The sequence below is a fragment of the Eschrichtius robustus genome, chromosome 1, assembly GCF_028021215.1.
Source record: "Eschrichtius robustus isolate mEscRob2 chromosome 1, mEscRob2.pri, whole genome shotgun sequence".
Classification (NCBI taxonomy): Eukaryota; Metazoa; Chordata; class Mammalia; order Artiodactyla; family Eschrichtiidae; genus Eschrichtius; species Eschrichtius robustus.
Window position 1 is genome coordinate 27,211,205 of NC_090824.1, and position 23,233 is coordinate 27,234,437.

The following is a 23,233-nucleotide window of genomic DNA, read 5'->3' on the forward strand; positions in this document are numbered from 1 at the left end:
AATCTAGAAAGCATGATGCAAGGAATGGAAAGTGAGAGGTCACAGTGAGGTGATTTGGGGAGGAAAATCAAGAAGATGCCTAGAAGGAGAATTGAAGATTCTTTGCAAAAACCCAGCTTCCCAAGCAGATTAACAAGCCATGGAAAAGAAGCGATATTAGCAGAGTCTCCTGAGCTTTAAGGGCTCCTGAGGCCAAGAACCAAAAAAGACCCCAACCCCACAGAACTTAAGGTTTCAAGCCCTGGCCAGACTGGTTTCTTTTAAGACATTTATTTAGAAAAATAACCCTTCCCTACCCCTCCTCCCTCTGTGCAACGGGACTTGGGCGTTATGCTTGACGTAGCTCTGGATCCGGCCTCCCACCCACGTGAAGGTCCAGCCCACGGTGCCGGGCGGTCGGCCACACTTCGGGAGGCCGCACACACGTCCAGCAGCTGCGTCCTGTGCTCCATCCCGGTCCAGGCCTCCGCCTCCGGGTCTCCGGGTGGAGAGGGCGCTGAGGGACGAGGGCCGCTGGCCACAGTCTGCGTGCCCCTCCCGAGGCCTGGGAGCAGCTGGGGCTGGGGGCTCCGCTCTCTCCCGCCCTCGGGGAGCTCAGGGCTGGAAGCGCGGGGAGCTGACGTGAGGCTGGTGGAAGGCGTGGGCGCTGTACACCACCTCGGGGGGCGAGGGCGCGCCGGGGGCCAGCACCGAGCACAGGGGCTCGTGGCTGCTCAGCACCGATGTGAAGTACTTCAGCTCCTCCGTGAGCTGTTTGATCTCCTTCCGCAGCGCCGCGTTCTGTTTCTCCAGGTCTTCACTCTCCTGCGAGCGGAAAGGATGGACGTTGCAGGTTAATGTCAGCGCTAGGCAAGATTGCGGGGGGGGGGGGGGGGGGGCGGGGGGGGGGCGGGGGGCGGGCGCGGGAGGGCGTTGTGAAGCGGGAGTCTGCGTTAGATTTTCACTAGGACAGCCATGGAGAAGGGCATCGGTGACTTTTTCTGCACATGCGAGTGTGCACGTGTGCATGTATATTTGTATGTGTCCTGTGTGTGGATGGGTGCATCTATAACACACGTATATTTGTGCATGTATATGCGTAGCTATTAGCTTGAACCATGTGAAATTGCTGATATTTGTCTGTTTTGACCTATAAGAATGGCAGTTTCATATGGTCCCAACGAAGAGAGACGTGTGTGTGAAGGCATGTGTGAATTTGCATGTGTGCTCCTTTGTGTGCAGGTGTACATGCATAGATCTCTGTGAGTGTGTATGAGGGTTGAGAGTGGCAAGTACATGTCAAGGGAAACCGGCTGGAGGCCAGAGCCCAGCAAAATGGAAAAGAGTTTGTGAGACCGTCTTAAACTAATTTCACTCTTTTCTTCTCTATGTTGTACAGTGTCTTCTCCTAACGTTACCAGCATTTGCATTTAGTCTTACAAATGGAGTCCATGGTTAATTGTCTACTTCACCCAGATTCTAGAATGTTTAGGGTCTTTCTAAATAGTAAATAGTCAAACTCCAGCACAGTGTTCGACTGCACGCCATTCTGCTCTTCCAGCAGCTTGTTCTGTAGTACTCTGGGTGTGTCCCAAGCACCTGTGCTTCCTTTTTTCCAGAAACACCTTTCCCCTGTTGCTTAAGGGACCCATCAGATACATGCTAATCAGAAAAACTCAGGGTAAAGAGCGCTGATTACTGATCACATCATTGATTAATCAACAGTGACACCCTGGTAATTAGCATTTACTGGAAAACGATCCCACCTTCAGAAAACCCAGGAGAATTGCATTTCCAATGTAACTTTAAGGTTCACATTCCTTGACTCAAATAGACCTTCTGGGCTAATCATTGGTACCCACAGAGGAAGGAAAAATGGCACTGGAGATGCAAATAAATTACATTTCAGTTCAAAAAGCGACCTAATATTTGGAGTCCAGGTCTTATTTTTCTAGTTCTGTTTCACTTAGGTTAGTATTTTCCAAACTTGCTGTATCATTAGAATTAATCTGAGGGCCTGATAAAAATATAGTTCCAGGCCCTTCCTCAAATCTAGAGATTTGAACTCAGTGGGTTTGGGATTTTCTGTGAACTCTGGGAATCTGAAGTTTTAACAAGTGCCCCAGATTATTCTGATGATCAGGCAAGTTTGAAAACAATAGATATTAATGTTAAATATGATAATAAATTTATTTTAATTATTCAAGCACTTATTAAGTGCCTGGCCTAGAGTATGAACTCAAGTGTTTGTTGATTGGCTGCCTGATGACATCAACGTCTGGACCAGAAGTTGACTCAGAATTACAGTGGGCAGTGAGCAGATGTGAGATAACTTGACATTTAAAATTTGCCTTAGATAATCCATCAGGAGCATGAGCTACAGGTTAATGAGAGCTAGTTACACTGCCAGTTGCCCTAACCCATGCACCTGGCGGTTCTTTTTAAGTGGTAGAGGAGAATGTGGCCTTATCCATCAAGCCAGATTCCATCCGTTTGTACAGAACAAGTGTGAGCGTGCTCAGCCTCAGCCTGGCATTTCCTGTATGTGGTACTGAGCTAGAAAATGTGCCTAGGTCGGTACAAAGAAAACCCCCATCTCTAAAATGGGGTGGGGGAGTTGGGATACCAACAGCCATGATGGTAGAGTCAGGGGCACGGGCTGCTGCTTCTGCGGGGTGTGACCGGCTCGTTCATCTTACCATTTGGTTGTTTCCGGGCACATCCCAGAGAGAGGGCATCCCCTCTTTACCAAAAGGTAAGATAAAGCAACACATGAGACTGGGGGGTGTTGGTAAGACGGGAACTGGGGGCCGGGAGTCCTGGCCCCTTCCTCTAGCCCTTTTCCTCACCCCCTCTGAGAGTTTCCACTGGTGACAACATTTACTGTAAGTTCTGTGCTCCAAAGAGCCTGGGCAAACCCCGAGGCAGAAGGGAGGGGTGGGGTAGGCGGGCCACAGGGACCAGTTGCTCCGACCTTCTCTCCGCCTAGAGGCCGGCCCAGCTTTCGGGAAGTGACAGCGGGCTCTTCCTCCCTCAGCGAGCCCTGCTGAACTCTGGCTTTCTCCTCTCCCTCTCCCCGCCCCCCTGGGAGATCCCAGAGCGCTAGGAGAGCATTCATAACCGCCACCCGCCTCTAAGTAGAAAACAACCACCTGTGACAAGAAACTTGTCTTTACCTTGGGAAGCAAGACTGCTTCCTGCCAGGGCCCCAGAGAAACCAGTACTGCCAGCCCAGGGGACCTGCCGCCAGCCAGACACTTCGCAGAGGAAGAGTTTGACTTCACTTGCAGAAGGAAGTGGCTGATCTGGGGTTCTCAGCCCTCCACATCCCCACCTGCCACTGCTTGGTCCACTCTGACCCTCCCTGGGGCCGTCATGCTGTGGAAGGGGCTCTCACACAGGGACAGATGGCAAAGGTGGCCATGGGAGCAGCTCTTGACCCAGAGGTACCATGATCACACCCCTCTAATTTCCCCCTAAATTCCCAGTGGGGGCTGGAAACCAAGAACTCAAGGGGAAAAGGAAAGTAATGTTTAGAAAGTAAATTTTGGCTTCTAACATGCATGCCTTCTCCTGTGATGGGGGAGGGGTGAGCCTGCCCTTGGGCTTCCAAGTAACCTGCTTTTTACTTTTCGGAATTCATTTAGGCACTTCAGGCTCCTCACAGCAACCCTCTGAGGTGGCTATGCAAGGCCAGCTGTTATTATCCCTACTTTACAGATGAGGCCAACTGAGACCCTGGGACAAACCTATTGCGCATACCCCCCAAAATGATTACAGGCTGGTGGCAGCAGCTGCTAGGACAAAGGGCTATAGATTCACCTCAAGACACTTATTTTCTAAGCGGGCCAGAAACTTTGAGTGATTGATCCAAAGCCCCATAACCATGTAGGTGCAGAGCAGGGCTGGGCTCAGGGCTTCCCCATCCTCAGCCCTGTGTTCCTTTTAGCACACCCATGGCTTCTCCTGAGAGACTTGGTGACTCAGGGTCTCTGGAGGTCACTAAGATCAGTAGCCTTCCAAGAGAAAACTGGGTCTTGGTTTGGGTGATCCTTAAACACAGTACAAGAACCCTGAGTCGGTTACACTCTTCCAATCACAGAGCCGGTCATCGCCTCCTGACCTGAGTTGGGAGGGAATATCCTGTCCAGCTACTCTGTGAGAGGGTTGACTCGGGGCCAGACCTTCCCCAGATGCACAGTGAGGTCCGAAATACATGACAATGGTGGGCTCCATCAGTTAACTGTGGACAGGGGTCCTGGTCCTGGCTTGGTGACCCTCGGTGACTCCCTTTCCCACTCTGAGCCCCAGTTGCCTCACTTTAAAACAGGAAGACTGGACCAACACAATGATTCTCAGCCTTGGTCACACGCTGGGATCAGTGGGATCCCTGGAAAGTTTTAACAATATTGATGCCTGATTCTGATTTAATCCGTCTGGGTGCACCTGGGCATTGGGTTGTTAAGGGCTCCCCAGGGGATTCTCATGTGCAGTGAATGTTGAAAACCACAGGATTAGAAGATCTCCAAGCCCTCTGCAACTCAAATATTTCAGATTTTTAAATTGACTACCTGTGTATATTAGCCAACCAGAGCCTCTAAGGGAAGGGGTAGGTGTGTTGGGAGCAGAGGTACATAGACTCAATTTATATGAGAAAGATTAGTAGAAACCAAAATTTTAAAAGAATAATCCAGTTTGATTTAATAATAACTAACATTTATTGGGTGCTACCATGTGCCCAATCACATAATTACAATTATCATTATATTTAATCTTTGCAACAATCCTATGTGGTAGATAATATTATTAGCCACATTTTACAGAAGAGGAAAACCTAAGATACAGAGAAGTTAAGTAACTTGTTCAAGGTCACACAACTTGTCAGTTGCAGCACCAGGGCTTGAACTGAGACAGTCTGGCTTCAGAGTCTGTGCCCACCATCCTCTCTTGCCTTTGAAGTCTGTTTAAATCTTATGATATCTGGTAATTATCTCCTGTGAGGCCTCAGCCTGGTTGACTTTCCAATTTCATCTTCCCTCTTTGCCCGCCTCGCGCAAATTGAGATGCCAATGTTCACAATTCACACTCACCTGTGAGGTTACTTGATGCCACCCCTACCAGGAACCACAAGCAGCTTGGGGGTGGCTAAGGAGGAGACTTCTGGGGGTGTGGGAACATTCTGGGAAATTCCCTAGTGGAGGGGCCAAGTAGCGGGTCACTGCAGAGCGCTTGAATGATGGGGAATCCCCAGGCGGGTCCCTTACCCACAGGAAAGCCAGTTGGGACCAAGGCTGAGGGCAGGCTCTGACCCAAGGCTCTGGCAGGGACTCTCCAGGCCTTCTGAGCAGGGCTTGGTCCTCCTTCCTGCCAGTTCTGGTTTGTGTCTTGACCTTCTCCTTGAATTTTCTAATCACACTTTCCAGAAGGGTGAAAATAGTCCCTGTGTGTTTCCTCCTCGACAGAACAGGCAGTCATTTATTGGTAAGGTGACCTTTTAGCTCCCACCCACACTTCAATGCGAGAGTAGTGTGTCAAGCTCATGTCCCTCACACCCAGTTATTTGTTCAGTCTCCAGCAGTTTCCAGCCCCCATCCCCCATGCAGACATAGGGTGGAGCCCGGCTTTCCCGGAGGGGTCTGTGAACTGAGAGGTAGGGCACATCCCAAGCCATAGTGGGATCTATGCCTACCTTTCCCCTGAATCCTGGGGAAATTAACTCCAACTCCTGTTCCTCACCGGATGAGAAGAGAAGAGGAATCGCTAAACCATAGGTCTTTGCACTGAATAATTCTGGAGAAATCTTCACTTTCATACCTTAAAGCTGAAGCTCCAGGGCCGTCAGCACCTCATCATCCACTGATGTTTAGCCACATCAGCCATGCCCCTCAGGTCCCTGCCTGGGTTCCTGTCTCCTGTTCTTTGGCTTTCAGGGCTATGATTTCATTGACCTCGTATGTGAGAAACACTATAGGTTGGCTCACTCAATATCTGTTCCAAACTCCTTCCCCCTGCTTTCCTTTAGAGAGGCTGGGAAAAGAATCCCTCAATTACCCGGCTTCCCCTGCAGGTAGATATGACCATGTGACAGAGTCTGACCAATAAGACAAGCAGAAATGGGGGGGGAGGGGTAGGGGGTAGGAAGGGAGGGGACGAGCTTCACTCCTCAGGGAAAAAGGCAAAGCTTCACCAGACAAAGGCTACCCTCCCTGGACACGGATTGATGCCTGGAGGTTCAGCAGCCATCTTGCAGCCTTGAGGATGAAAACTCATCCACATACTGAGGATGGCTGTGCAGAGAGAAAGAAGGAGCTTGGTTCTTTGACGACATCCTTGCACTATCCCTGGACTGTCTACTTCTGAACTTCTTAGTATATGAGAAAAATATAAAATACAAATGGTGACTTGTTGATGCCTCTGTTTGATAGTTTTTCTATAACTCACAGCAGAATGCAATCCTGACTGATACCTCAAGTTAGAAAGGTTATCACTAGCAAGTCCAATTTTGAAAAACAAACAACTAATAATTGCCATCAACATCAAGGTTTGAATTGTTTGTTTTGTTTTAAGCTGCCGGGCCTCTGAGACAGAGTGTCTGGGTATATACCCACAAAACTGCCCCAAATTCACTCCACACATTCTACCACATGCACCTGACAGGCTTCAAATGTCACTGCTCCCTGATTCTCAACCCTGGCTGCACACTGCAGTTGCCTGAAGAGCTTTAAAAAATCTTAATTCCTGGATTTCACCCCTGACAGGTTCCAATTTAATTGTTCCAGACTTGGTCTCAGGCATCAAGATTAAAAAAATACTTCCCAGGTGAGCTTAATGAGCAACTAGCTTGTGAATTATGTTCATAGTGGATTCCTCTTTAAAATAATATAACAATATAAATATATGCAAGGTTTGATTTTGTTAAATTTATTATATCATACGTTATATATTTATATATTTTTTATTTTATTAAATAATTTTATTGTATAACATAGTATGAATAATATAAGTATAATATAAAGAACTTTAAAGAAGGAGGAGGACATTTCTAAGTCAAAATTTTTTTCTAAAAGTAAATGACTGTTCAAGGCAAAGAATCATATTTGGCGAAAATTTCAAGTAGCCCAGAATAGTTCATTCTTACGGAAAGGTGAGAGGTAGGGCACTTATTGGAATCTCATTAATGATAACTTTATCAAATTAGTTGTCCTTTAGATTGTTGAGCTCCATGAGGCCGGGAGCTATCCTTGTCTTCGCTGTTTTGTCCTCAGTGCCTGGGACTGTGCCTGGCACATAGTAGGTGTTCAGTAAAATCATGTTGCTTGACTGCCAACTTGGAGTCTATAATAATTTACCAAACTCTGAGACCTGCATTTGAAGGGTCTGCTGTTTGTGATGTCCATGAAATTTCCCAGGGAGTGCTTAACCAAGCATTTAAGTACTTTTATAGCTTCTACTTTTAACTCTAGGATAGTTACAAGTGAGTGTAAGATATTCATTTTTTTAAAAAAGGCCCAGTCAAACCCCTGCTTTTGTTCCCGAAACTGAAGCTATGGAATGGGGGCAGCAGAATCACACCACTGTGAGAACCCTGCATACAGTTTCCCTGGCTTGAACTTGACCTGTCCGAACCATACCAAGCAAAGGAGACTTGACCAGTGGTGGTGAAAAGCCCAGCCAGTGAAACAGTTAGTGTTCTTTTTTTTTTTTGGCATGTGGGATCTTAGTTCCCCGACCGGGGATCGAACTTGTGCCCCCTGCAGTGGAAGCACGGAGCGCTAACCACTGGACCGCCAGGGAAGTCCCTTTGTGTTCTTAAAGTTCATATAAACAACTGGAAAGTAGGGCATATGTTTTCATATATGATAATACATCTGATATCTTTACCTGATTGATTTATAGGAAAATGCCAGCCTCTCTGCATTAAGCAAACAAATAAAGTCTTCTCTCCAATGCAAAACAGACAAAAAATGCACTATTGCTTTGTTTTTACATTTGCTCTCTCATTAACTCTCAAACAGCCCAGTGAGGTGTAATTGCTTCGCATTTTGTAGATCAGAATTTAGCTTCAGATATATCTGCCCCCACTCTGTCCCCACTGAATTTGAATTCATTCTGTTGACCCTCCACCCACCACCCACCCCCAGTCTGGTTCCTGCTCCCTGCAGCACAATGGCCTTTGTTCCTGAGCTCCACCTCACGCTCTCACAGTCCCGGGCCCCACAAGGCATCTTTCTGACCCTGACAGGCCGCTCACAGTTTGGCCTGAAGTCTCTGCAAGAGAACATCCTTTCCCCAGATCTTCCCAGGCTCCTTCTCTTGACTCATATTTGATCTCAAATGTCAGGGCCTCAGAAAGACCTTCCTTGATCACTGTCCCCATCTCTGTCCCTAAGTCACTGTCAATATTGCACTATTTGGTTTTCTTCGAAGCCCTCTTCCCTTTGTGTGATTAGTGAAATAACAAATAACGATTGATCAGTTGATTTTCAAGTCTGACTTCTGGTTGAACGTAAGGTCCCTGAAATCAGGGACTTAGTCTGTCTTGTCCCAGCTGAATTCTCAGCGCCTAGAAAAAATGCCCGTAGGAGGCATTTCATATATACTTGTACAACAGAATGAATCATTTCTGCTGACGTGAGCTCTAGTACTAGGAATATGGCCTTTGCTTTCATCATTTTCTGGACCTCCCCAAACTCTTAGCAATAAGGCATAGTCTCGTGCCAGCTGAGTACCTGGAAAATATGTTAGTTACAGGGTTATCTAGTGCAGGAAATTGCATTTTGGTACCAGGAATCTAGCCCCCTCTGCTTGGCTCTGAAATTTATTACAGCTCTTGAATTTTCCTTTAGGTCCTTTAGCTTTAGGTCACCCTCCTTGGTTCCCCTAAATCTAGCGTGACCAGATGTTTACTGGGACAGTCCCAGTTCATAGCTATCGTCCTAGTGTAATTTTTACTAGTGTCTCTTTTCACTCAAAAATGTGCCTATTTGGATGATAAATTATAAGATCTCCTACCAAAGCCTGCCCCCCAAATTCTAACTCAATGATACCCTCTCTGCTCTCATCCTCGATTTCTACCAGAATTCACTCAGCGCTCTATTTGATCTTTTTTTATGTTTTTAAATAAAAAATATACAGTATAACTAAAGATATTTTTTTAAAAGTATACCCACCCATGATCCCAGTCCTCTAAACGTGACTCTTTTCATTTGTATATGTTGCCATCTTGTCCTTTCTAACAAACACGGATACTTATTTTTATAAAATCTCAGAGTACATATACAATTTGTATTTTCCTTTTTGTCATAATTTTGTCATACTTAAAAAATCACCATAATTATTCTTTTAATGGTGACATCAACAAATAGATGATGCACAATTTACTTAACATGGCTTTCTAATGCTGGACATTTTGGCTGCTATTATAAATAATGCTGCAGTGAACATCTTCCAGTTCACGTAAGTATTGCTGTAAAAGGGTTACGTAATATATACAATGTCATCGGCAGTGAATGTATATATTAATTTTACTACAACTTCGTTGGGATTTAGGTGTTGTAATTTTAAATAATTTATTTTGCCAACTAACTTTTTGAAGGTTTCTTAATTTCATTTCAATGTTACAAGTTATCAATTATCAAGAAGTAAGATTTCTGCATGTCTACTCCCTAGTACAGCATTCTCAACCAAGGACAATTTTGCCCCCCAAGGGAACATTTGGGAAGATTTAGAAATATTTTTGATTTTCACAGCTAGAGGGGTGAGGTGGTGCTACTGGCATCTAGTGGGTAGATTTTACATTTTACAGTGCAGGGGGCCAACCCCCTCCCACATACACAACAAAGAGTTGTCCAACTCAGAGTGTCAATATTGCTGAGGTTGAGAAATCCATAGTGTATACTGTTTGCACAATCAGAATAGAAAATTGGGTTATTTTCATTTTGGTAGGAAAAAATGTTACGTAAGCTTTCTGTTCATAGCCTTTGCCCACTTATCTATTGGAGTCTTGATGTTTTTCTTAAAAAGAATGTTCTTTCTATAGTATAAATATTAAATCAAGGGGACTTCCCTGGCGGTCCAGTGGTTAAGACTTCGACTTCCAGTACGAGGGGGAGCAGGTTCAATCCCTGGTCGGGGAGCTAAGATCCCACATGCCTCACGGCCAAAAAACCAAAACATAAAACAGAAGCAATACTGTAACAAATTCAATAAAGACTTTAAAAATGGTCCACATCAAAAAAAAATCTTTAAAAAAGAAAATATTAAATCTGAATTTATTTAATTTGACACAAATATTTCCCCCAATATGTCATTGTCCTTTTGATTTTGGATTACAACTTTAAGACCTTTTTTAGATAAAGGAACATTTAAACTTAGCCCCTCTCAGCCTGGGACTCTCTGCCTTTTTCGTCTCTTGCTGTGTGCTTGGGTTTTGTTGCTGAAGAGTGCCTAGGCCGTTTACGTGTCCTAGGTAATGGCCTACTTCTTGGCTCACCCTTTGCAAAAGGACATGTGAAGCAACACCATCTGCCGAGCAAAGTCCTGCTCAGCAAAGTGGCACAAAAACAAAAGCAAGAGGTGGGAAGGCAAGAGGTTTGGGTTCTTGGGTGTCCTTAAGGAAGACATCAGTACCCTCACTGGTAACACAGCAGCGTGACCTAGAGTATCTCTGAGTTTCCTTTTAATTCTGTGATTCCATCAAGAATGGGGTATGACTATAGTTATTGTTATTCCATCCACAAGCTACCATGTGGACCCATGACAGGATCCTCTACAGACACGCCACAATCTGAAGGAGACTTTGTCCTGTGGAACCCCTTAGGACTCAGAGGGCCAGACCTAGTCCTACAGAGGAGACTAAGGAAATCTGTGTTATCTGTGTTGATAAATACAGATCCACTTAGTCATTTTTATTGCCAACATAAAATTCTAGTATATGAATGTGTTGTAATATACTTAATCTCCAGTAGTGGGGTATATGTCCAATTTTATAGTATTGATAAAGTGTTTACTGTTCACAAATAATGATGAATTGAGCATCTTTGTGCATCACTGTTTCTTCAAATTCCTGTAAGTGGAATTGCTGCACCAAAGAGCAAGATGTTAATATTTATTGCTACACAGCTTTATTTAAAAATGGTCTCAATGGCTATATCAATCTATTGCTTAGCGACATCATTAATTTCTTGACTAGGCCTAATGATGGAGGAGGAAAAGTGTCAACTTTGGAGGATGTTGCTTAAAGAACAAGAGAAAAAAATTCAGGAAGAGATTCAAGGAGGATCAGTTAGGGAAGATGAATACATCTTCATGCGAGTCCAAAGGAAGAGGCTGTGTTGCCTAGTGGTTAGGAAGATGGGCTCTTCAGTCAGACAGACCTAGTTACAAGAGGTATGACCTCAGACAAGTTACTTAACCTAATACAATTAATATGTTTTTAATAAAAAGAAGTTCATAGCAATAGAGGCCCAAGAGAAATGGCTCTTTTCCACACAAAGTTCACTGATTTTACGCTGAACTTTTTTTTTTTTTTTTAAATGGCACAACTTTTTTTTTTTTAAAACTTTGGGTTTATTTATGTATTTATTTATGGCTGTGTTGGGTCTTCGTTTCTGTGCGAGGGCTTTCTCTAGTTGCGGCGAGTGGGGGCCACTCTTAATCGCGGTGCGCGGGCCTCTCACTATCGCGGCCTCTCTTGTTGTGGAGCACAGGCTCCAGACGCGCAGGCTCAGTAGTTGTGGCTCACGGGTCTAGTTGCTCCGCGGCATGTGGGATCTTCCCAGACCAGGGCTCGAACCCGTGTCCCCTGCATTGGCAGGCAGATTCTCAACCACTGCGCCACCAGGGAAGCCCAACACTGAACTTCTTTAGGGTGGAACTAGCTAGAACATACTTTCTAGCTTTTTGTTTTATTTCATTTTACCTGTGATTTCTCTATGCCAATAAATCTTATGGCATGGTCTCCCAGAGAGAGAAAAAAAACTGACGGAATGAAAAAGGACCATGAACAGGCTTCTCTCCCAGGCCTTCCCAGAAAACCAAAAACAACAGTGTCTCCTTCTAAGGAGGCCCAGGAAGTTAACATCTTTGCTGAGCTTCGTTTCCTCCATTACTCAGTTTTCCTCCAATTGTAAATACCTTATTTCTCACAGCATCAGCTTAATTTCAGGCATAATTTACACTCATGATGTTTGTTATATATGGCATTAAAGATCTACCCTGGAACCTGTAAATCTTTTTCTTTTCTTAAACTAATGTGAGGCTCCTTCAGGAGCCAGCCCCAGGCAAGCACCTGTCCCACCCCCATCTAAGTACCTGAAGTTCCAGCTTCCAGATCTGGCCCTGTTACTGTACTTTTCTTCCAGTTCCATCCTCAAGGCCAGATCTGACTTGTCAACATCACAGCTCTGGGCTAATATTACTGTCTGCCCACCACCCCCTCTACTTTTAGCCTTTTCATGAACAAAGCTTCTCAACTGATCTCAACTTTCTTTCCCACTAACCTGGGACACAGGCTCAAAATCCTTCCTGCTCCAAGGCACCAGAGATATCCTACAATTACCAGGATAACCACGCAAATGAAACTGGTCTGTCATCTCTTACTAGCGCTGGAGACCTTAGGATTACTCATTACAAATCCCAGCTGACAGTTGGTTGTCCCAAAGAACTGAGATATTTATGTAGGATGTTCAAGGGATAAAATGTCACAGTGGAAGACTATTCAATGTTTGAAATCAAATTAGAAAAGAAATCATCCTAATGCATATGTAATAATGATCGATATTGGGAATTTAAATATCTACATTATAAAAATAAAAGCACGTAATAAAAACATCCAAACTATATAAAAAGGTAAAAATAAATGCAAGGTATCTCTCTCCTGCTTTAGACCTTTTGTCCTACTTTTCAGAAATATATATCGTTAGCAATTTTTGGGGAAAACCTATTTGAAAATTTTAAAGTTTATACACATATGCACATATGTTTTTCTTTTTATTAAAAATATGCATGGGAGAAAACTATACACCATACTCATACTTTTTCACTTAAGAGTATAGAGGCTTGATAATCTTTTCAGATTAGCACATCTGGATATAACTCGTTATTTTAACACCTTCGTGGTATCCACTGAATGAACAAACGATAGTTTATTTGAGTCCCTTACTGATGAATGTTTAGCTTGTTTCCGGTCTTTGCTATGACAAACAAAGCAGCAATGGTTATCTTTACATGTACATAATTATGAAATCTGTGGGTATGTTTCTAAACAGACACCCAGATGTAAAATTGCCGAGTTACTGTGTATGTGCACTTGTAATTTGGATGGATATGGTCAAATTGCCCTCTAACGGAACTGTACCCACTTAGACTTCTAGTAGTGTGTGGTGGTACCAGCTTATCCATCACCTTGGCAACATGGTGTATTAGCAACATTTTTTGTCTTTGCCAATCTGGCAGGGGATCTAACTGTTGCTTTGTCATTTCCCTAACTAAGTAAGGTCTAGCACCTTTTCCATATTTATTTGCCATTTATTTCTCTCTTTCTGTAAATTGCCTATTCCTAATTATCGCTCATTTTTTCTTTTGGGTTGTTGATCGCTTCCTTATTCATAAGAGCTCTCATATATTAAGCAAATATGCCCTTTTTTGGTCATACGTGTTGCAGGTATTTTTCCCAGTCTTCACTTGCCTTTGATTTTGCATGTTAGGTACTTTGAGCTGTATAGACACTTTCACTTTTTATGTATAAAGGTAATGTATATCAATCTTTCCCTTTATGGGTTCAGGGTTTTGCATTTTATCCGGAAAAGACTTCATTCCAAGATAAATATTTTTAATGCTATTTTTTTCAAATTTCTTTAATCTTTTCCCACATTTAATCTATGTGTGTGTTGTATAAGAAATGAAGACTCTACCTTCTTTTTTTTTTTTTTTTTTTTCAAATGACTAGCCAGTTGTCCCAACACTATTTATTGAATAATTCATCTTTCTCTCTCTGGTTTGAAATGCCATCCTAGATATTTTGCATCTGTACTTGTGTCTTAGGAACTGACATATGTATTGGGGTCTTAAATTTGAGCTTGCTTGTGGGTCTATTTCTGAGTTCTATTCTGTCCAATGTTTTGTCTTTTCCACACTGCTTTGAAATCTATCTTTGTAATTCACTTTAATATCTTATTCACCTAATCGTCTCTAATTACCCTCCTTTTTTAGAATTTTCCTGGAAACTCTCACATGGTTATTTTTCTCCAGGTACTTAGAATAGCTAATTTCATTTTCCTCCAATACCCAGAAAATCCTAGTTTATTAAGATCATATCAAATTAATTCAATTTCTAAATTAACGTAAGGAAAATTGCTATCTTTACATAAGGTATATCTTTCCATTTATTTGAGTGTTTTTTAATCACTTAGAATAGTTTTGAAGTTTAAAAAATTAAACCCTGCATATTTTTTGTTAAATTTATTCCTTCCTTCCATTTGCTGTTCTTGGTATTATAAACAGAATCTTTCTTCCTATTAAATTTTCTAATCTAATTTGCCTAGGAAAAGTTATTATTTTTTGTGTTAACTTTGAAAGCTGACTGGATTCCTATTATTTTTCATAGTTTTGCAGCTGATTATCTTGGATCCACTTATTAGCTACTAATATCTTTTGAAAGTGAATGGGTCAAGATATGACTTTCTCCTTTTTAATCAATGCCTTTACTATGCCTAATGGACTCTATAGTTGACTGCGGCAGAAAAGGAACTGAGTGTGATGAGTGCTGTTTGAGACACCAACCAAAAGAGAATTAAAACAGAATGTGGGAGAATTCCTGGTGGTCCAGTGGTTAGGACTCCTCACTTCCACTGCAGGGGTCATGGGTTCGATCCCTGGTCTGGGAACTAAGAAATCAGATGGGCTAAATCTTCTGGTTCTAACTCTTGTCTTGCAAAGAGAGACAGATGAGTTAGTGTTGAAAACCTTGCCACAGCAAAGAAACATACATGTCACCCTCACTGATACATCCCCAAGGGGTTGAAGGAAGACCAGGGGGTTGAATTTCCAGGGAGACAGTGGCGCAGCTCAAGATAAGGAAGACTCCTCTGCTCCTGTTAGGAGGCAGGGGGCTCTCTGTCACTAGAAGTGACCAGGCATACACTGGGGACCATTTCCAGAGGGTGTTCTAGAAAGTCTCAAGCATCAAACTGTGTCTGAACTTTCCAGCCTTTAAGAAATCTTTCAGCCCTGAGATCCTGTGATTTATATATAAGTATAAATTCATATACATAAAATCTTAGTTGTGATTATCTTGTTTTTCTAATAATAACTATTATTAATATTACTCTTATTATCCTCAACATTTTTGAATATTTATGATATATCAGTGACTGATGCTTGAGCTCTTTATATGCACTATCTCTATGAGGTAGGTAGTTACTGTCCCATTTTCCTAATAAGAAAACTGAGTCTAAGGGAGGTTAAGAACATCTCTAAGGTCTAAGGTGGGTCATACGGATAACAAATGGCAGAGCTGGGGTTCAAACCATGTCCTTATGACTGCGGCACTGCTGAGCTATACTTAGTTTCCAGGGTTTTTTTTTTTTTTAATATTACAAACTTATAAAGCTTATAGTATATTTCCAGTCTTGGGACATTGTCTACTTATACAAAAAGGTAGGTTTTATCCTTACTAATTTCTATTTATTTGTTCATTTGCTTGCTGCAAAGAATATTGAATTAGAATCAGACTGTGATGGAGACAAGTGAGTGATCATAGATTTTCAAGCTTAAAATAGTAAACTGGGGCTTCCCTGGTGGCGCAGTGGTTGAGAATCTGCCTGCCAATGCAGGGGACACGGGTTCGAGCCCTGGTCTGGGAAGATCCCACAGGCAGCGAAGCAACTAGGCCCGTGAGCCACAATTACTGAGCCTGTGCATCTGGAGCCTGTGCTCCGCAACAAGAGAGGCCGTGATAGTGAGAGGCCCGCGCACCACGATGAAGAGTGGTCCCCACTTGCCGCAACTAGAGGAAGCCCTCACACAGAAACGAAGACCCAACACAGCCATAAATAAATAAATAAATAAATAAATAAATAAATAAATAAATAAATAAATAAAATTTAAAAAAAAATAGTAAACTGGAGTGTTGTGAGCCCCTAAGCCATAATGAAATCATGGAGAACATATAAGAAGCAGGGCCACCACCAACTTAACATTTAGACTGCTGATCACAGTTATCAAAGAGAAGAACAGACTTGGTGTTCATTCATTCTTTCTTTCAATTCAACAAATACTCATGAACATAAAACTACATTAGTATGCAATGGAAGACATGTTGAATACGTTTCAAATAAAACACAAGCATCCAATCAGAGATCTTGGTGCAGCCTGCTCTCTGCTTCCTTACAAAGCTAAAAGCAGCATCTTTTTACCTAAGACTACATCTTACTTTTTCTTGATAGGAATAAAACAACTATTCTTTAACTGGCCAATTACCAGGCTAATCTTTCAAATAACCATAAGCATATTAATTTTTGGTGTCAATTGCCCTTTTTACCATTGGAATGAATTACTGGGATGCCAGAGGTTTGGGAATGGCTCAGGAGGAGGGACGAGAAGGCAGAGGCGTCAGAGGAAGGGCTGAAGGGATGGAAGAGGAAGGAGCCAGTGAAATAAGAGCTGGTCAGACAGGGAGCAAATTAAGGGTCAGAGCGAAGAGAGAAGAGGTGGTAAAGTGTGGGAGATGAGGAGGAAGCTTTGCTTTATGAAGCACACAGCCAGAATTTGGAAACACTGACCAGGATCTTGGGCTGCTGGTGGAGATGCAGTTCAGATCACCCAAGGCCCCTGCTCAAGCCAGGGATCAGGGCTTCCCTAGAAACTGTGAGACTGGAGGCAACTCAACCAGGATGGTGACCATCCCAGATACGTGCACCTGAAACTGTATCTTTCACAGACCCCTTGGGATATCATCAAAATAGAAATTTCGAAATCAAACCTTAATAATGTTCAGAAAAGAGGTATGGGGTGCAGCACCCTGTGGACCTCCTTGTCCCAAATGCAGACCTCAGGGTGGCCGCCCAACTGGCCTCCCAGGGGATGGGACTATATGCGTTCCTAGCACTGTGGGACAATGGGCTCCTCAACACCCTCTACATTCCTCCCAAAGGCAGTCCTGCCTTCCGCTCTCTGGGTTCGTGAGGGATGGAGCTGTCTCAGGCTACCCCGTCTCTCAGCAGGTGGATCTGCCTTCCACCAGCCTCTGGGCTGCCCACACTCAGCTCCTTTACTCCTCGTGCCCTCTTGGTGCTCATTTCTCTTTCAGCCTCCTGGCCCATCCCCTGTTACGGAATCTTCTCAATGCACTCACAGGAGAGCCTCCCCTCCCCACCTCACCTGCATCCCTCCGCCGACTCCCCCACATACACATCCCCACGCAGGCAGACTCAAAGCTATGGTCCAGGAGTCCACAGGCAGTGGGGAGCAAAGCCTACGGCTCAAGAGGGTGAAGAAAGGTCTGAACACTCACCAGATGGAGGGTGTCAGCTTTCTGTGTCTGCCTCTGTCGGCTCTTCTGGGCAGCAATGCGATTTTTCTCCCTTCTCTGAACTTTTCTCACATCATCAGATGAGTCCTGGGAAGCAGAGGATGATGAGAATTAGGGGAGTCTAACCCTCTCTTCTGAGTGGAGGCAGGCTCTCATGGTGTTTGATATCCGGCTGTCCACCCTTCCATTTCTTCATCTTTACTTGCCCATCCACCCCCCTATTTACCAAAAGGCTGAACCCAAAAGGGAACTTTTCTCCACACTCTGTTACACTCTCTTAGGTCTCTATAACTTTGGCCAAAAGAGACAGGAAGAGGGCAAAAGAGCTTGAGAACTCAATAGGGCTGTATTTGGAAAAAGATGGTTAAGGCGATGAAGTGTATTTTATCACCTCTCCTCTTCAGGTCTGCTCCACCCTCACCCTCTCACTTTTGGCCTAGAACCTTCTTGCTATTTTTTTTTTTCCAAAACTCTGTTAAGTACCTACTATGTGCTAGCTTCTGTGCAAGTGCTTTTTCTCAGAGGTGCTCTTGTTGAAGTCCCCAATTCTGTGAAGTTGATACCCTTATTTCCATCTTATATGTGGGGGAAACTGAGGCTCAAAGAGCTTGCCCAAGAGCTCACAGTAATCTGAGAGTTACATCTTCTAATGCTAAGTCTGATGCCTTTCCAAGCCGCCCCCGCCCCTGCCACCACTACCTTCCTGGTTTGTACCCCTTGTGTCTTCTGCTGTGCCCCTGGACTGAGGTCCCCACCCCAGATCTGCCTCTTCTTCCCCTGCATTGCCTTCATTATGCTCAGTGACCTTGATATCCCCCATGGCCCTGAGCACAATGCCTAGTACAAACTGGAGACCAAGAACAGTTTTAATGGTGGAGATTACCTGGCCGTGGCAGACAGTGGATGGGTGCTTAGGAGGACACAGGGAACTTTGGGTGTTCTCTAAGTGCACCCCACAGATGGGCATGTGCTCTACTTGGGCAGAGAGGCTAGCTCCGGCTTTCCCCCAGATGCTGCAGGGTAGGTGGAGGAATCTGAGTGAAACCCTTCTGTACCTTCTGCCCTGTCCCCTCTCACGTCCCCACAGGCTAGAGGGACACAGTTCCTCGGGCAAGACTCTGCCCACCAGGCATATGTCTCACCAGTGTGCCCAATACTTCCAGGCCATTGCAGTCGGAGGGCATTTGGTTAGATAGAAAGGAAGTGCTCTTTCTCTAAGGGGGATGGGGAACGAGGTTACCATGAAAGCCGTGAGTAATTTCCTTCCTAAGAAGAGTACAAACTTCCAGGCAGTCTGAACCCCTCTGATACCATCTTGAGCAGAGGACTGGATTGTCTGTCCTCTAGAGGTCTCCACTAGGACTTCTTCCTACCTGCTGCTCTCCTGTTAGATATTGATGACAGAAGCTGTAGTATATGTTTACATACTGTTATTTGGGCTGCAGCATTTTGAAAGCCCTCTCGGATATCCATGCTAACAAAAGAATGCAGTTTTTAAACCACAAAGTTGGATAAGGAATTGTCCCCCACTGGTGTATTAGATGAGAAGGAAGAGGGCTTCCTATCGAGAGCGCTGTCGAGGGATGTGGTGAGGAGAAAGCCCCAGGAGCTGCAAGGCAGCCAGGGTGCCCCCGTTTTTGTTTTTTTGTTTTTGGCAACCCTCAAGCTGAAAACTTTTGAGTTGGAAGTCACAACCTAGACTCCCAATGCTCCCAGAATCTCCACCTTCATCTCTCTGGTTTCCCCAGAGCTGAGCTGAGCTACTAAGGAATGTCTCCAAGTCCCCAGAACCATCTCCTGATTCATTTCCTTCCTCCCCCAGCCCTCTCTCCGCCACCTGTGCTAGCAGCAGTAGCCATACCCAGGAGGTAAGATAGATCCTCGGAGCTGGCACGGGGTCCTCCTCCTTCCAACCTGCTCTTCTGCCCCCTTTTACTTTACCCCCATCCCTTTCCTCTCTTGTCCTGCGGGCTGTCTCCTGGGCAACCATCTAGCATTCAGGGTGTGCGTGCCTGGAGCCCGCGTTAAGACTCCTCCTCTCATTTTGCTACTGCCTTGGAGAGAGGTAGACTCTTTCCTCTAAGAGACCAGAGTTCTTTGGTGTTCATTCTCCTCTTGGCTTCCTCGAAAGCTTCATGGGGTGGGACCCCAGGTGAGGTGGAGGCGATGCGCACCATCGGGGGATGAGGAGGGCGTAATTTGGCAGGATGGGCGGAAGGATGAGGGTCTCCGCCGAGATGCACAGCTTCACCGCAGATCCTGTGTCTTAAGTCTAACAGAGGGCTCCTGCCACCAGCCATCTCCTGGCCTCTCGGCTCCCGGGGCAGGCCGAGGCAGCCCGGCCCTCTCCCCGCCCTTCCCCGGAGAATCAGAAGGCAGGACCCTACCTGTTTGCTGGGGGGCGGAGAGCGGCTGAAGCTGGAGTCGCTGCTGTCGGAGCTGTGAGGCATGGCCGCAGTCTTCCGGGCTCTCCACGCAGCCCCTCGCGCCTCTGGGTTCTCCTGTCCCCAGCCGGCCTCCCTTCCTGACTGCTCCCGGGCCACCAGCCCACCCCCCCTCCGCAGGGCCCTCCTCTGCCCGCCTTGCAGCCACCTCTGACCCCGGCGTCCTTCTCACTCTGGGGTGCAGAGGCTCTGCTCCCCACAGGGACATGTCGCTTGCTTTGGGGCTTGCGCCCTCTCTCTCTCTCTTGTGGTTTCTGGTAACTCGCGCTGGAAGTCACATGGGCGGAAACTTAAACAAGTTAGAAGTTAACTTGAGAGAAAATACATATCTGGGAAAAGACCCACAGAATTATGTGAAAGAAAGAAAAAAAAAAAAACAACACACAAAACCCCAGATACCTTTCGACAGTTTGAAAGACAGAACATCTCTCTTCAATTGATGAAGATAAAAGAGAAAAACAGCCCAGGGAGGGAAAAACCCCAGCCAGAATTAGCAGGTCTGTCTTCTGTCAACATGGGCAGAAAGGAGAGGACAGCAAGGAAAGAGTTTCCATTGTCACCCGACTTGATTTTTAAACCAAAATAAAGCAGCGGGGCTGGGATTTCTTTCTGGTTTTCACCTGAAAGCAGCTGCCGGTCCTGTCTTGTGGGAGGCCTTCCCCTTTCCCCTTGCAGCCCGGCCTGCCTTGGGGTGGGCTAGGGGTGAAGGGACCCAAGGGCACGGTCCTTTCCTGACTATCAGACAGAAGAGACTGTGGTAGGTCTGAAAGCCACAGGGGCTGGTCTGGAATTGATGCTCTAAACGTTTACTCATCACCTATGCCTCTTGGCAGGTGCTGTCTTTAGAGAAAAGATGCCTCCTCTGTTGAAGGTCTTTCAGGGGGTCAGGATTGACCTGGAATCTTAATGATTCAAGAAGGTCACAAGGTCAGATCCCAGAATGGAGAAACAGTTAAACACACACACACACACACACACACACACACACACTGAAATGAGCACTGTACTTGGAGTCAAAACAACCAGGAATTCTGCCTCTACCACTTAGTTTGTCTGTGGCCTTGGGTAGCTCACTTGAACTCTATACCCCTCATTATCTTCATCTGTAAATGGAGAATGATAGAACCTGCCCTGCCTACCCCTCAGGGCTGTTTCAAGAAGCAAATAAGAGGGTGGATCAGAAGGCTCCCAGCAGACTATAAAATATGCCATGAAGTCAGCTGTTACTTGTAGTGTTACTTGTCTTGCTGTGAGCACGTTGGAATAGGTCTCAGTAAGCAATCCCACACACACCTGGGCATTCTGGCTTTTAAAAACTGTCTTGCCTTATTCCCAGCATGGCTCAAAGCTAAATACTTGCCTTGCTTAGTCCTAATTGGCAGGAAGTCTGGCCCCTGAAGGATGTTGTGTCCACTGGCTGAATTTCTGCCCTAAGACAATACTGTCCTGGAGGTAAGTTGAGCAAAGCAAAATTCCTTACCCCGTGGAAATTATATCTGAGTGGCAGAAGCAGACAGTAAACAAAGAAGTTAATATCTAATACAGCAGATGGTGACAAGTGCTATGGAGGAAAATAAAGCAGGTAAGGGGTAGGGAATTCTGTGGGTCAGTGGGTTGCTACTTCTACAGGATGGTTAGGAAGGCCTTCCTGAAAGGGGGATATATGAGCAGAGCCCCGAAGGAAAGGAGGGAGTGAATGGTATGGGTATCTAGGGGAAGGACATTCCAGCAAGGACCTGAGGTGGGAGTGTTTGGTTGTTAGAAGAACAGCAGGGAGGCCAGTGTAGCTGGAGTGAGAAGCAGTGCGTGGCGGAAGATGAAGTCAGAGAGGTACCAGGAGTTTCCTTCGGGTCTTGGAGGCCACTGTAAGGAGTTTGGCTTTTGTTCTGAAAGAAGTGGGGAGCTCCCTAGAGGACCTGCCCTCCCATTTCCACGCTGTGATTCTCTACCTCAGCCACTGTCTGTTCCCTTCCCAGCACTTACAAAACTTGGTAACTACTTACTTGGTTTCCCCTGGCTTCCCTCATTAGAATGTTAGCTCCATTTGTGAATTGCACTCAACAAATGTTTATTGAGCACCTACCTTGTACGACTACCACTTCGGAGGATACGGTTAGTATTTTGACTGTTTCTCTGAATGAGATGATGATGAATCAGTTAGTTTTGCTGCCTGACAAACCACAAAAAAAGAAAAAAAAAATCTCAGTGGCTTAAAACAACAGCCATTTAGTTAGCTTGTGAGTCGGCGGGTCATCTGGAAGATTCCTCTGGTAGCAGCTGTGCTGGGCTGATCTCCAGCAGGGCTGCATCATGTGTCCTCAGACAGCTGGTAAATTGGCTGATCATTGGCTGGTCTAGGATGGCCTTTGCCAGGAGAGTTCTGCTCCACGTGGTTTCTCCTCCCCCAACATACTTACCCGGGCTCATTAACACAGCCCTTCAGGATTCCAAGAGGAATAGTGGAAGCATTCAAAGCCTCCTGAGGCTCAGATTTCCCACCACGGTCCTTCTGCCACATTCTACTGGACAAAGACAGTCACAAGGCCAGCCCAGGCACTCTGGGTTGAGAAAGAGACTTCACCTCTTGATGGGAGGAATTTAAAGAATTGTGGCCATGTCTGTGGTCTCCCACGGAAGAGAAGCCATTGGAGGTTTTAGAGCAGAAGAGTGATGAGCTCTAACTCAGGTTTTAACAGGATCTCTCTGGACACAGTTGAGATTTACTGTAAAGGAGCAAATGGAAGTAGGGAGACCAGTTAGGATTACAGCATTGGATTATCTTAAGAATCCAAGTTAAAAATATTGGTGGCAGTGACCAGTGAGGTAATGATGAAGGTGGTGAGAAGTGGGCCATATAATAACTGATGACCGTGACTCTCTTGTTTACAGTTATATACCCAGTGCCTGGTAGATACCTAATAAATAGTTGTCAATGGACTCAATATCTGAATGAATTCCCAGAGAACTTTGCTCATAACTTATGGCTCTTATCTACCTTGTCCTATAACTTGTCTCACCCTTAGTGTACTGAAAGTTCTGTAAAGATAAAAACCTTCACGTTTGTGTTTCATTCGATTTAATTTAACATTTATTAATCCCTATTATGTAGCAGAAATTGTAAGTCTGATAAGACAGAGACCCTGCCCTCATAGAAAGAAGTCAAATAACTAAAAAGGCTATCAGAAGTGTTATATAATGTTCAGGTGAAGGTCTTAACTCTGAACTTTCTACCATTCAACAGTAAATACTTGTTGAATGAATGATTGCTTGATTCAGCGGT

The 23,233-nt window shown here is 44.9% G+C and overlaps 1 protein-coding gene across 1 annotated transcript; it reads right to left on the minus strand.

Annotated features, from left to right (window-relative positions):
- Positions 1 to 294: 294 nt before the first annotated feature.
- BATF (basic leucine zipper ATF-like transcription factor) lies at positions 295 to 20,015 on the minus strand. The gene is made up of 3 exons (XM_068560814.1): positions 19,897 to 20,015; positions 17,492 to 17,596; positions 295 to 804 (listed from the first exon to the last, which is right to left on the minus strand). The coding sequence occupies exons 1-3, from the start codon at positions 19,957 to 19,959 to the stop codon at positions 595 to 597; spliced, it is 378 nt and encodes a 125-aa protein (XP_068416915.1). The 5' UTR covers positions 19,960 to 20,015; the 3' UTR covers positions 295 to 594.
- Between the last annotated feature and the right edge of the window lie 3,218 nt (positions 20,016 to 23,233).

Coding starts and splice junctions, on each gene's coding strand:
- BATF (XM_068560814.1), bottom strand. CDS start 19,959: ATGCCTCACAGCTCCGACAGCAGCGACTCCAGCTTCAGCCGCTCTCCG. Junction 17,597..19,896: donor CTCCGCCCCCCAGCAAACAG/GTAGGGTCCTGC, acceptor TCTGCTTCCCAG/GACTCATCTGATGATGTGAG. Junction 805..17,491: donor AAGCTGACACCCTCCATCTG/GTGAGTGTTCAG, acceptor TTCCGCTCGCAG/GAGAGTGAAGACCTGGAGAA.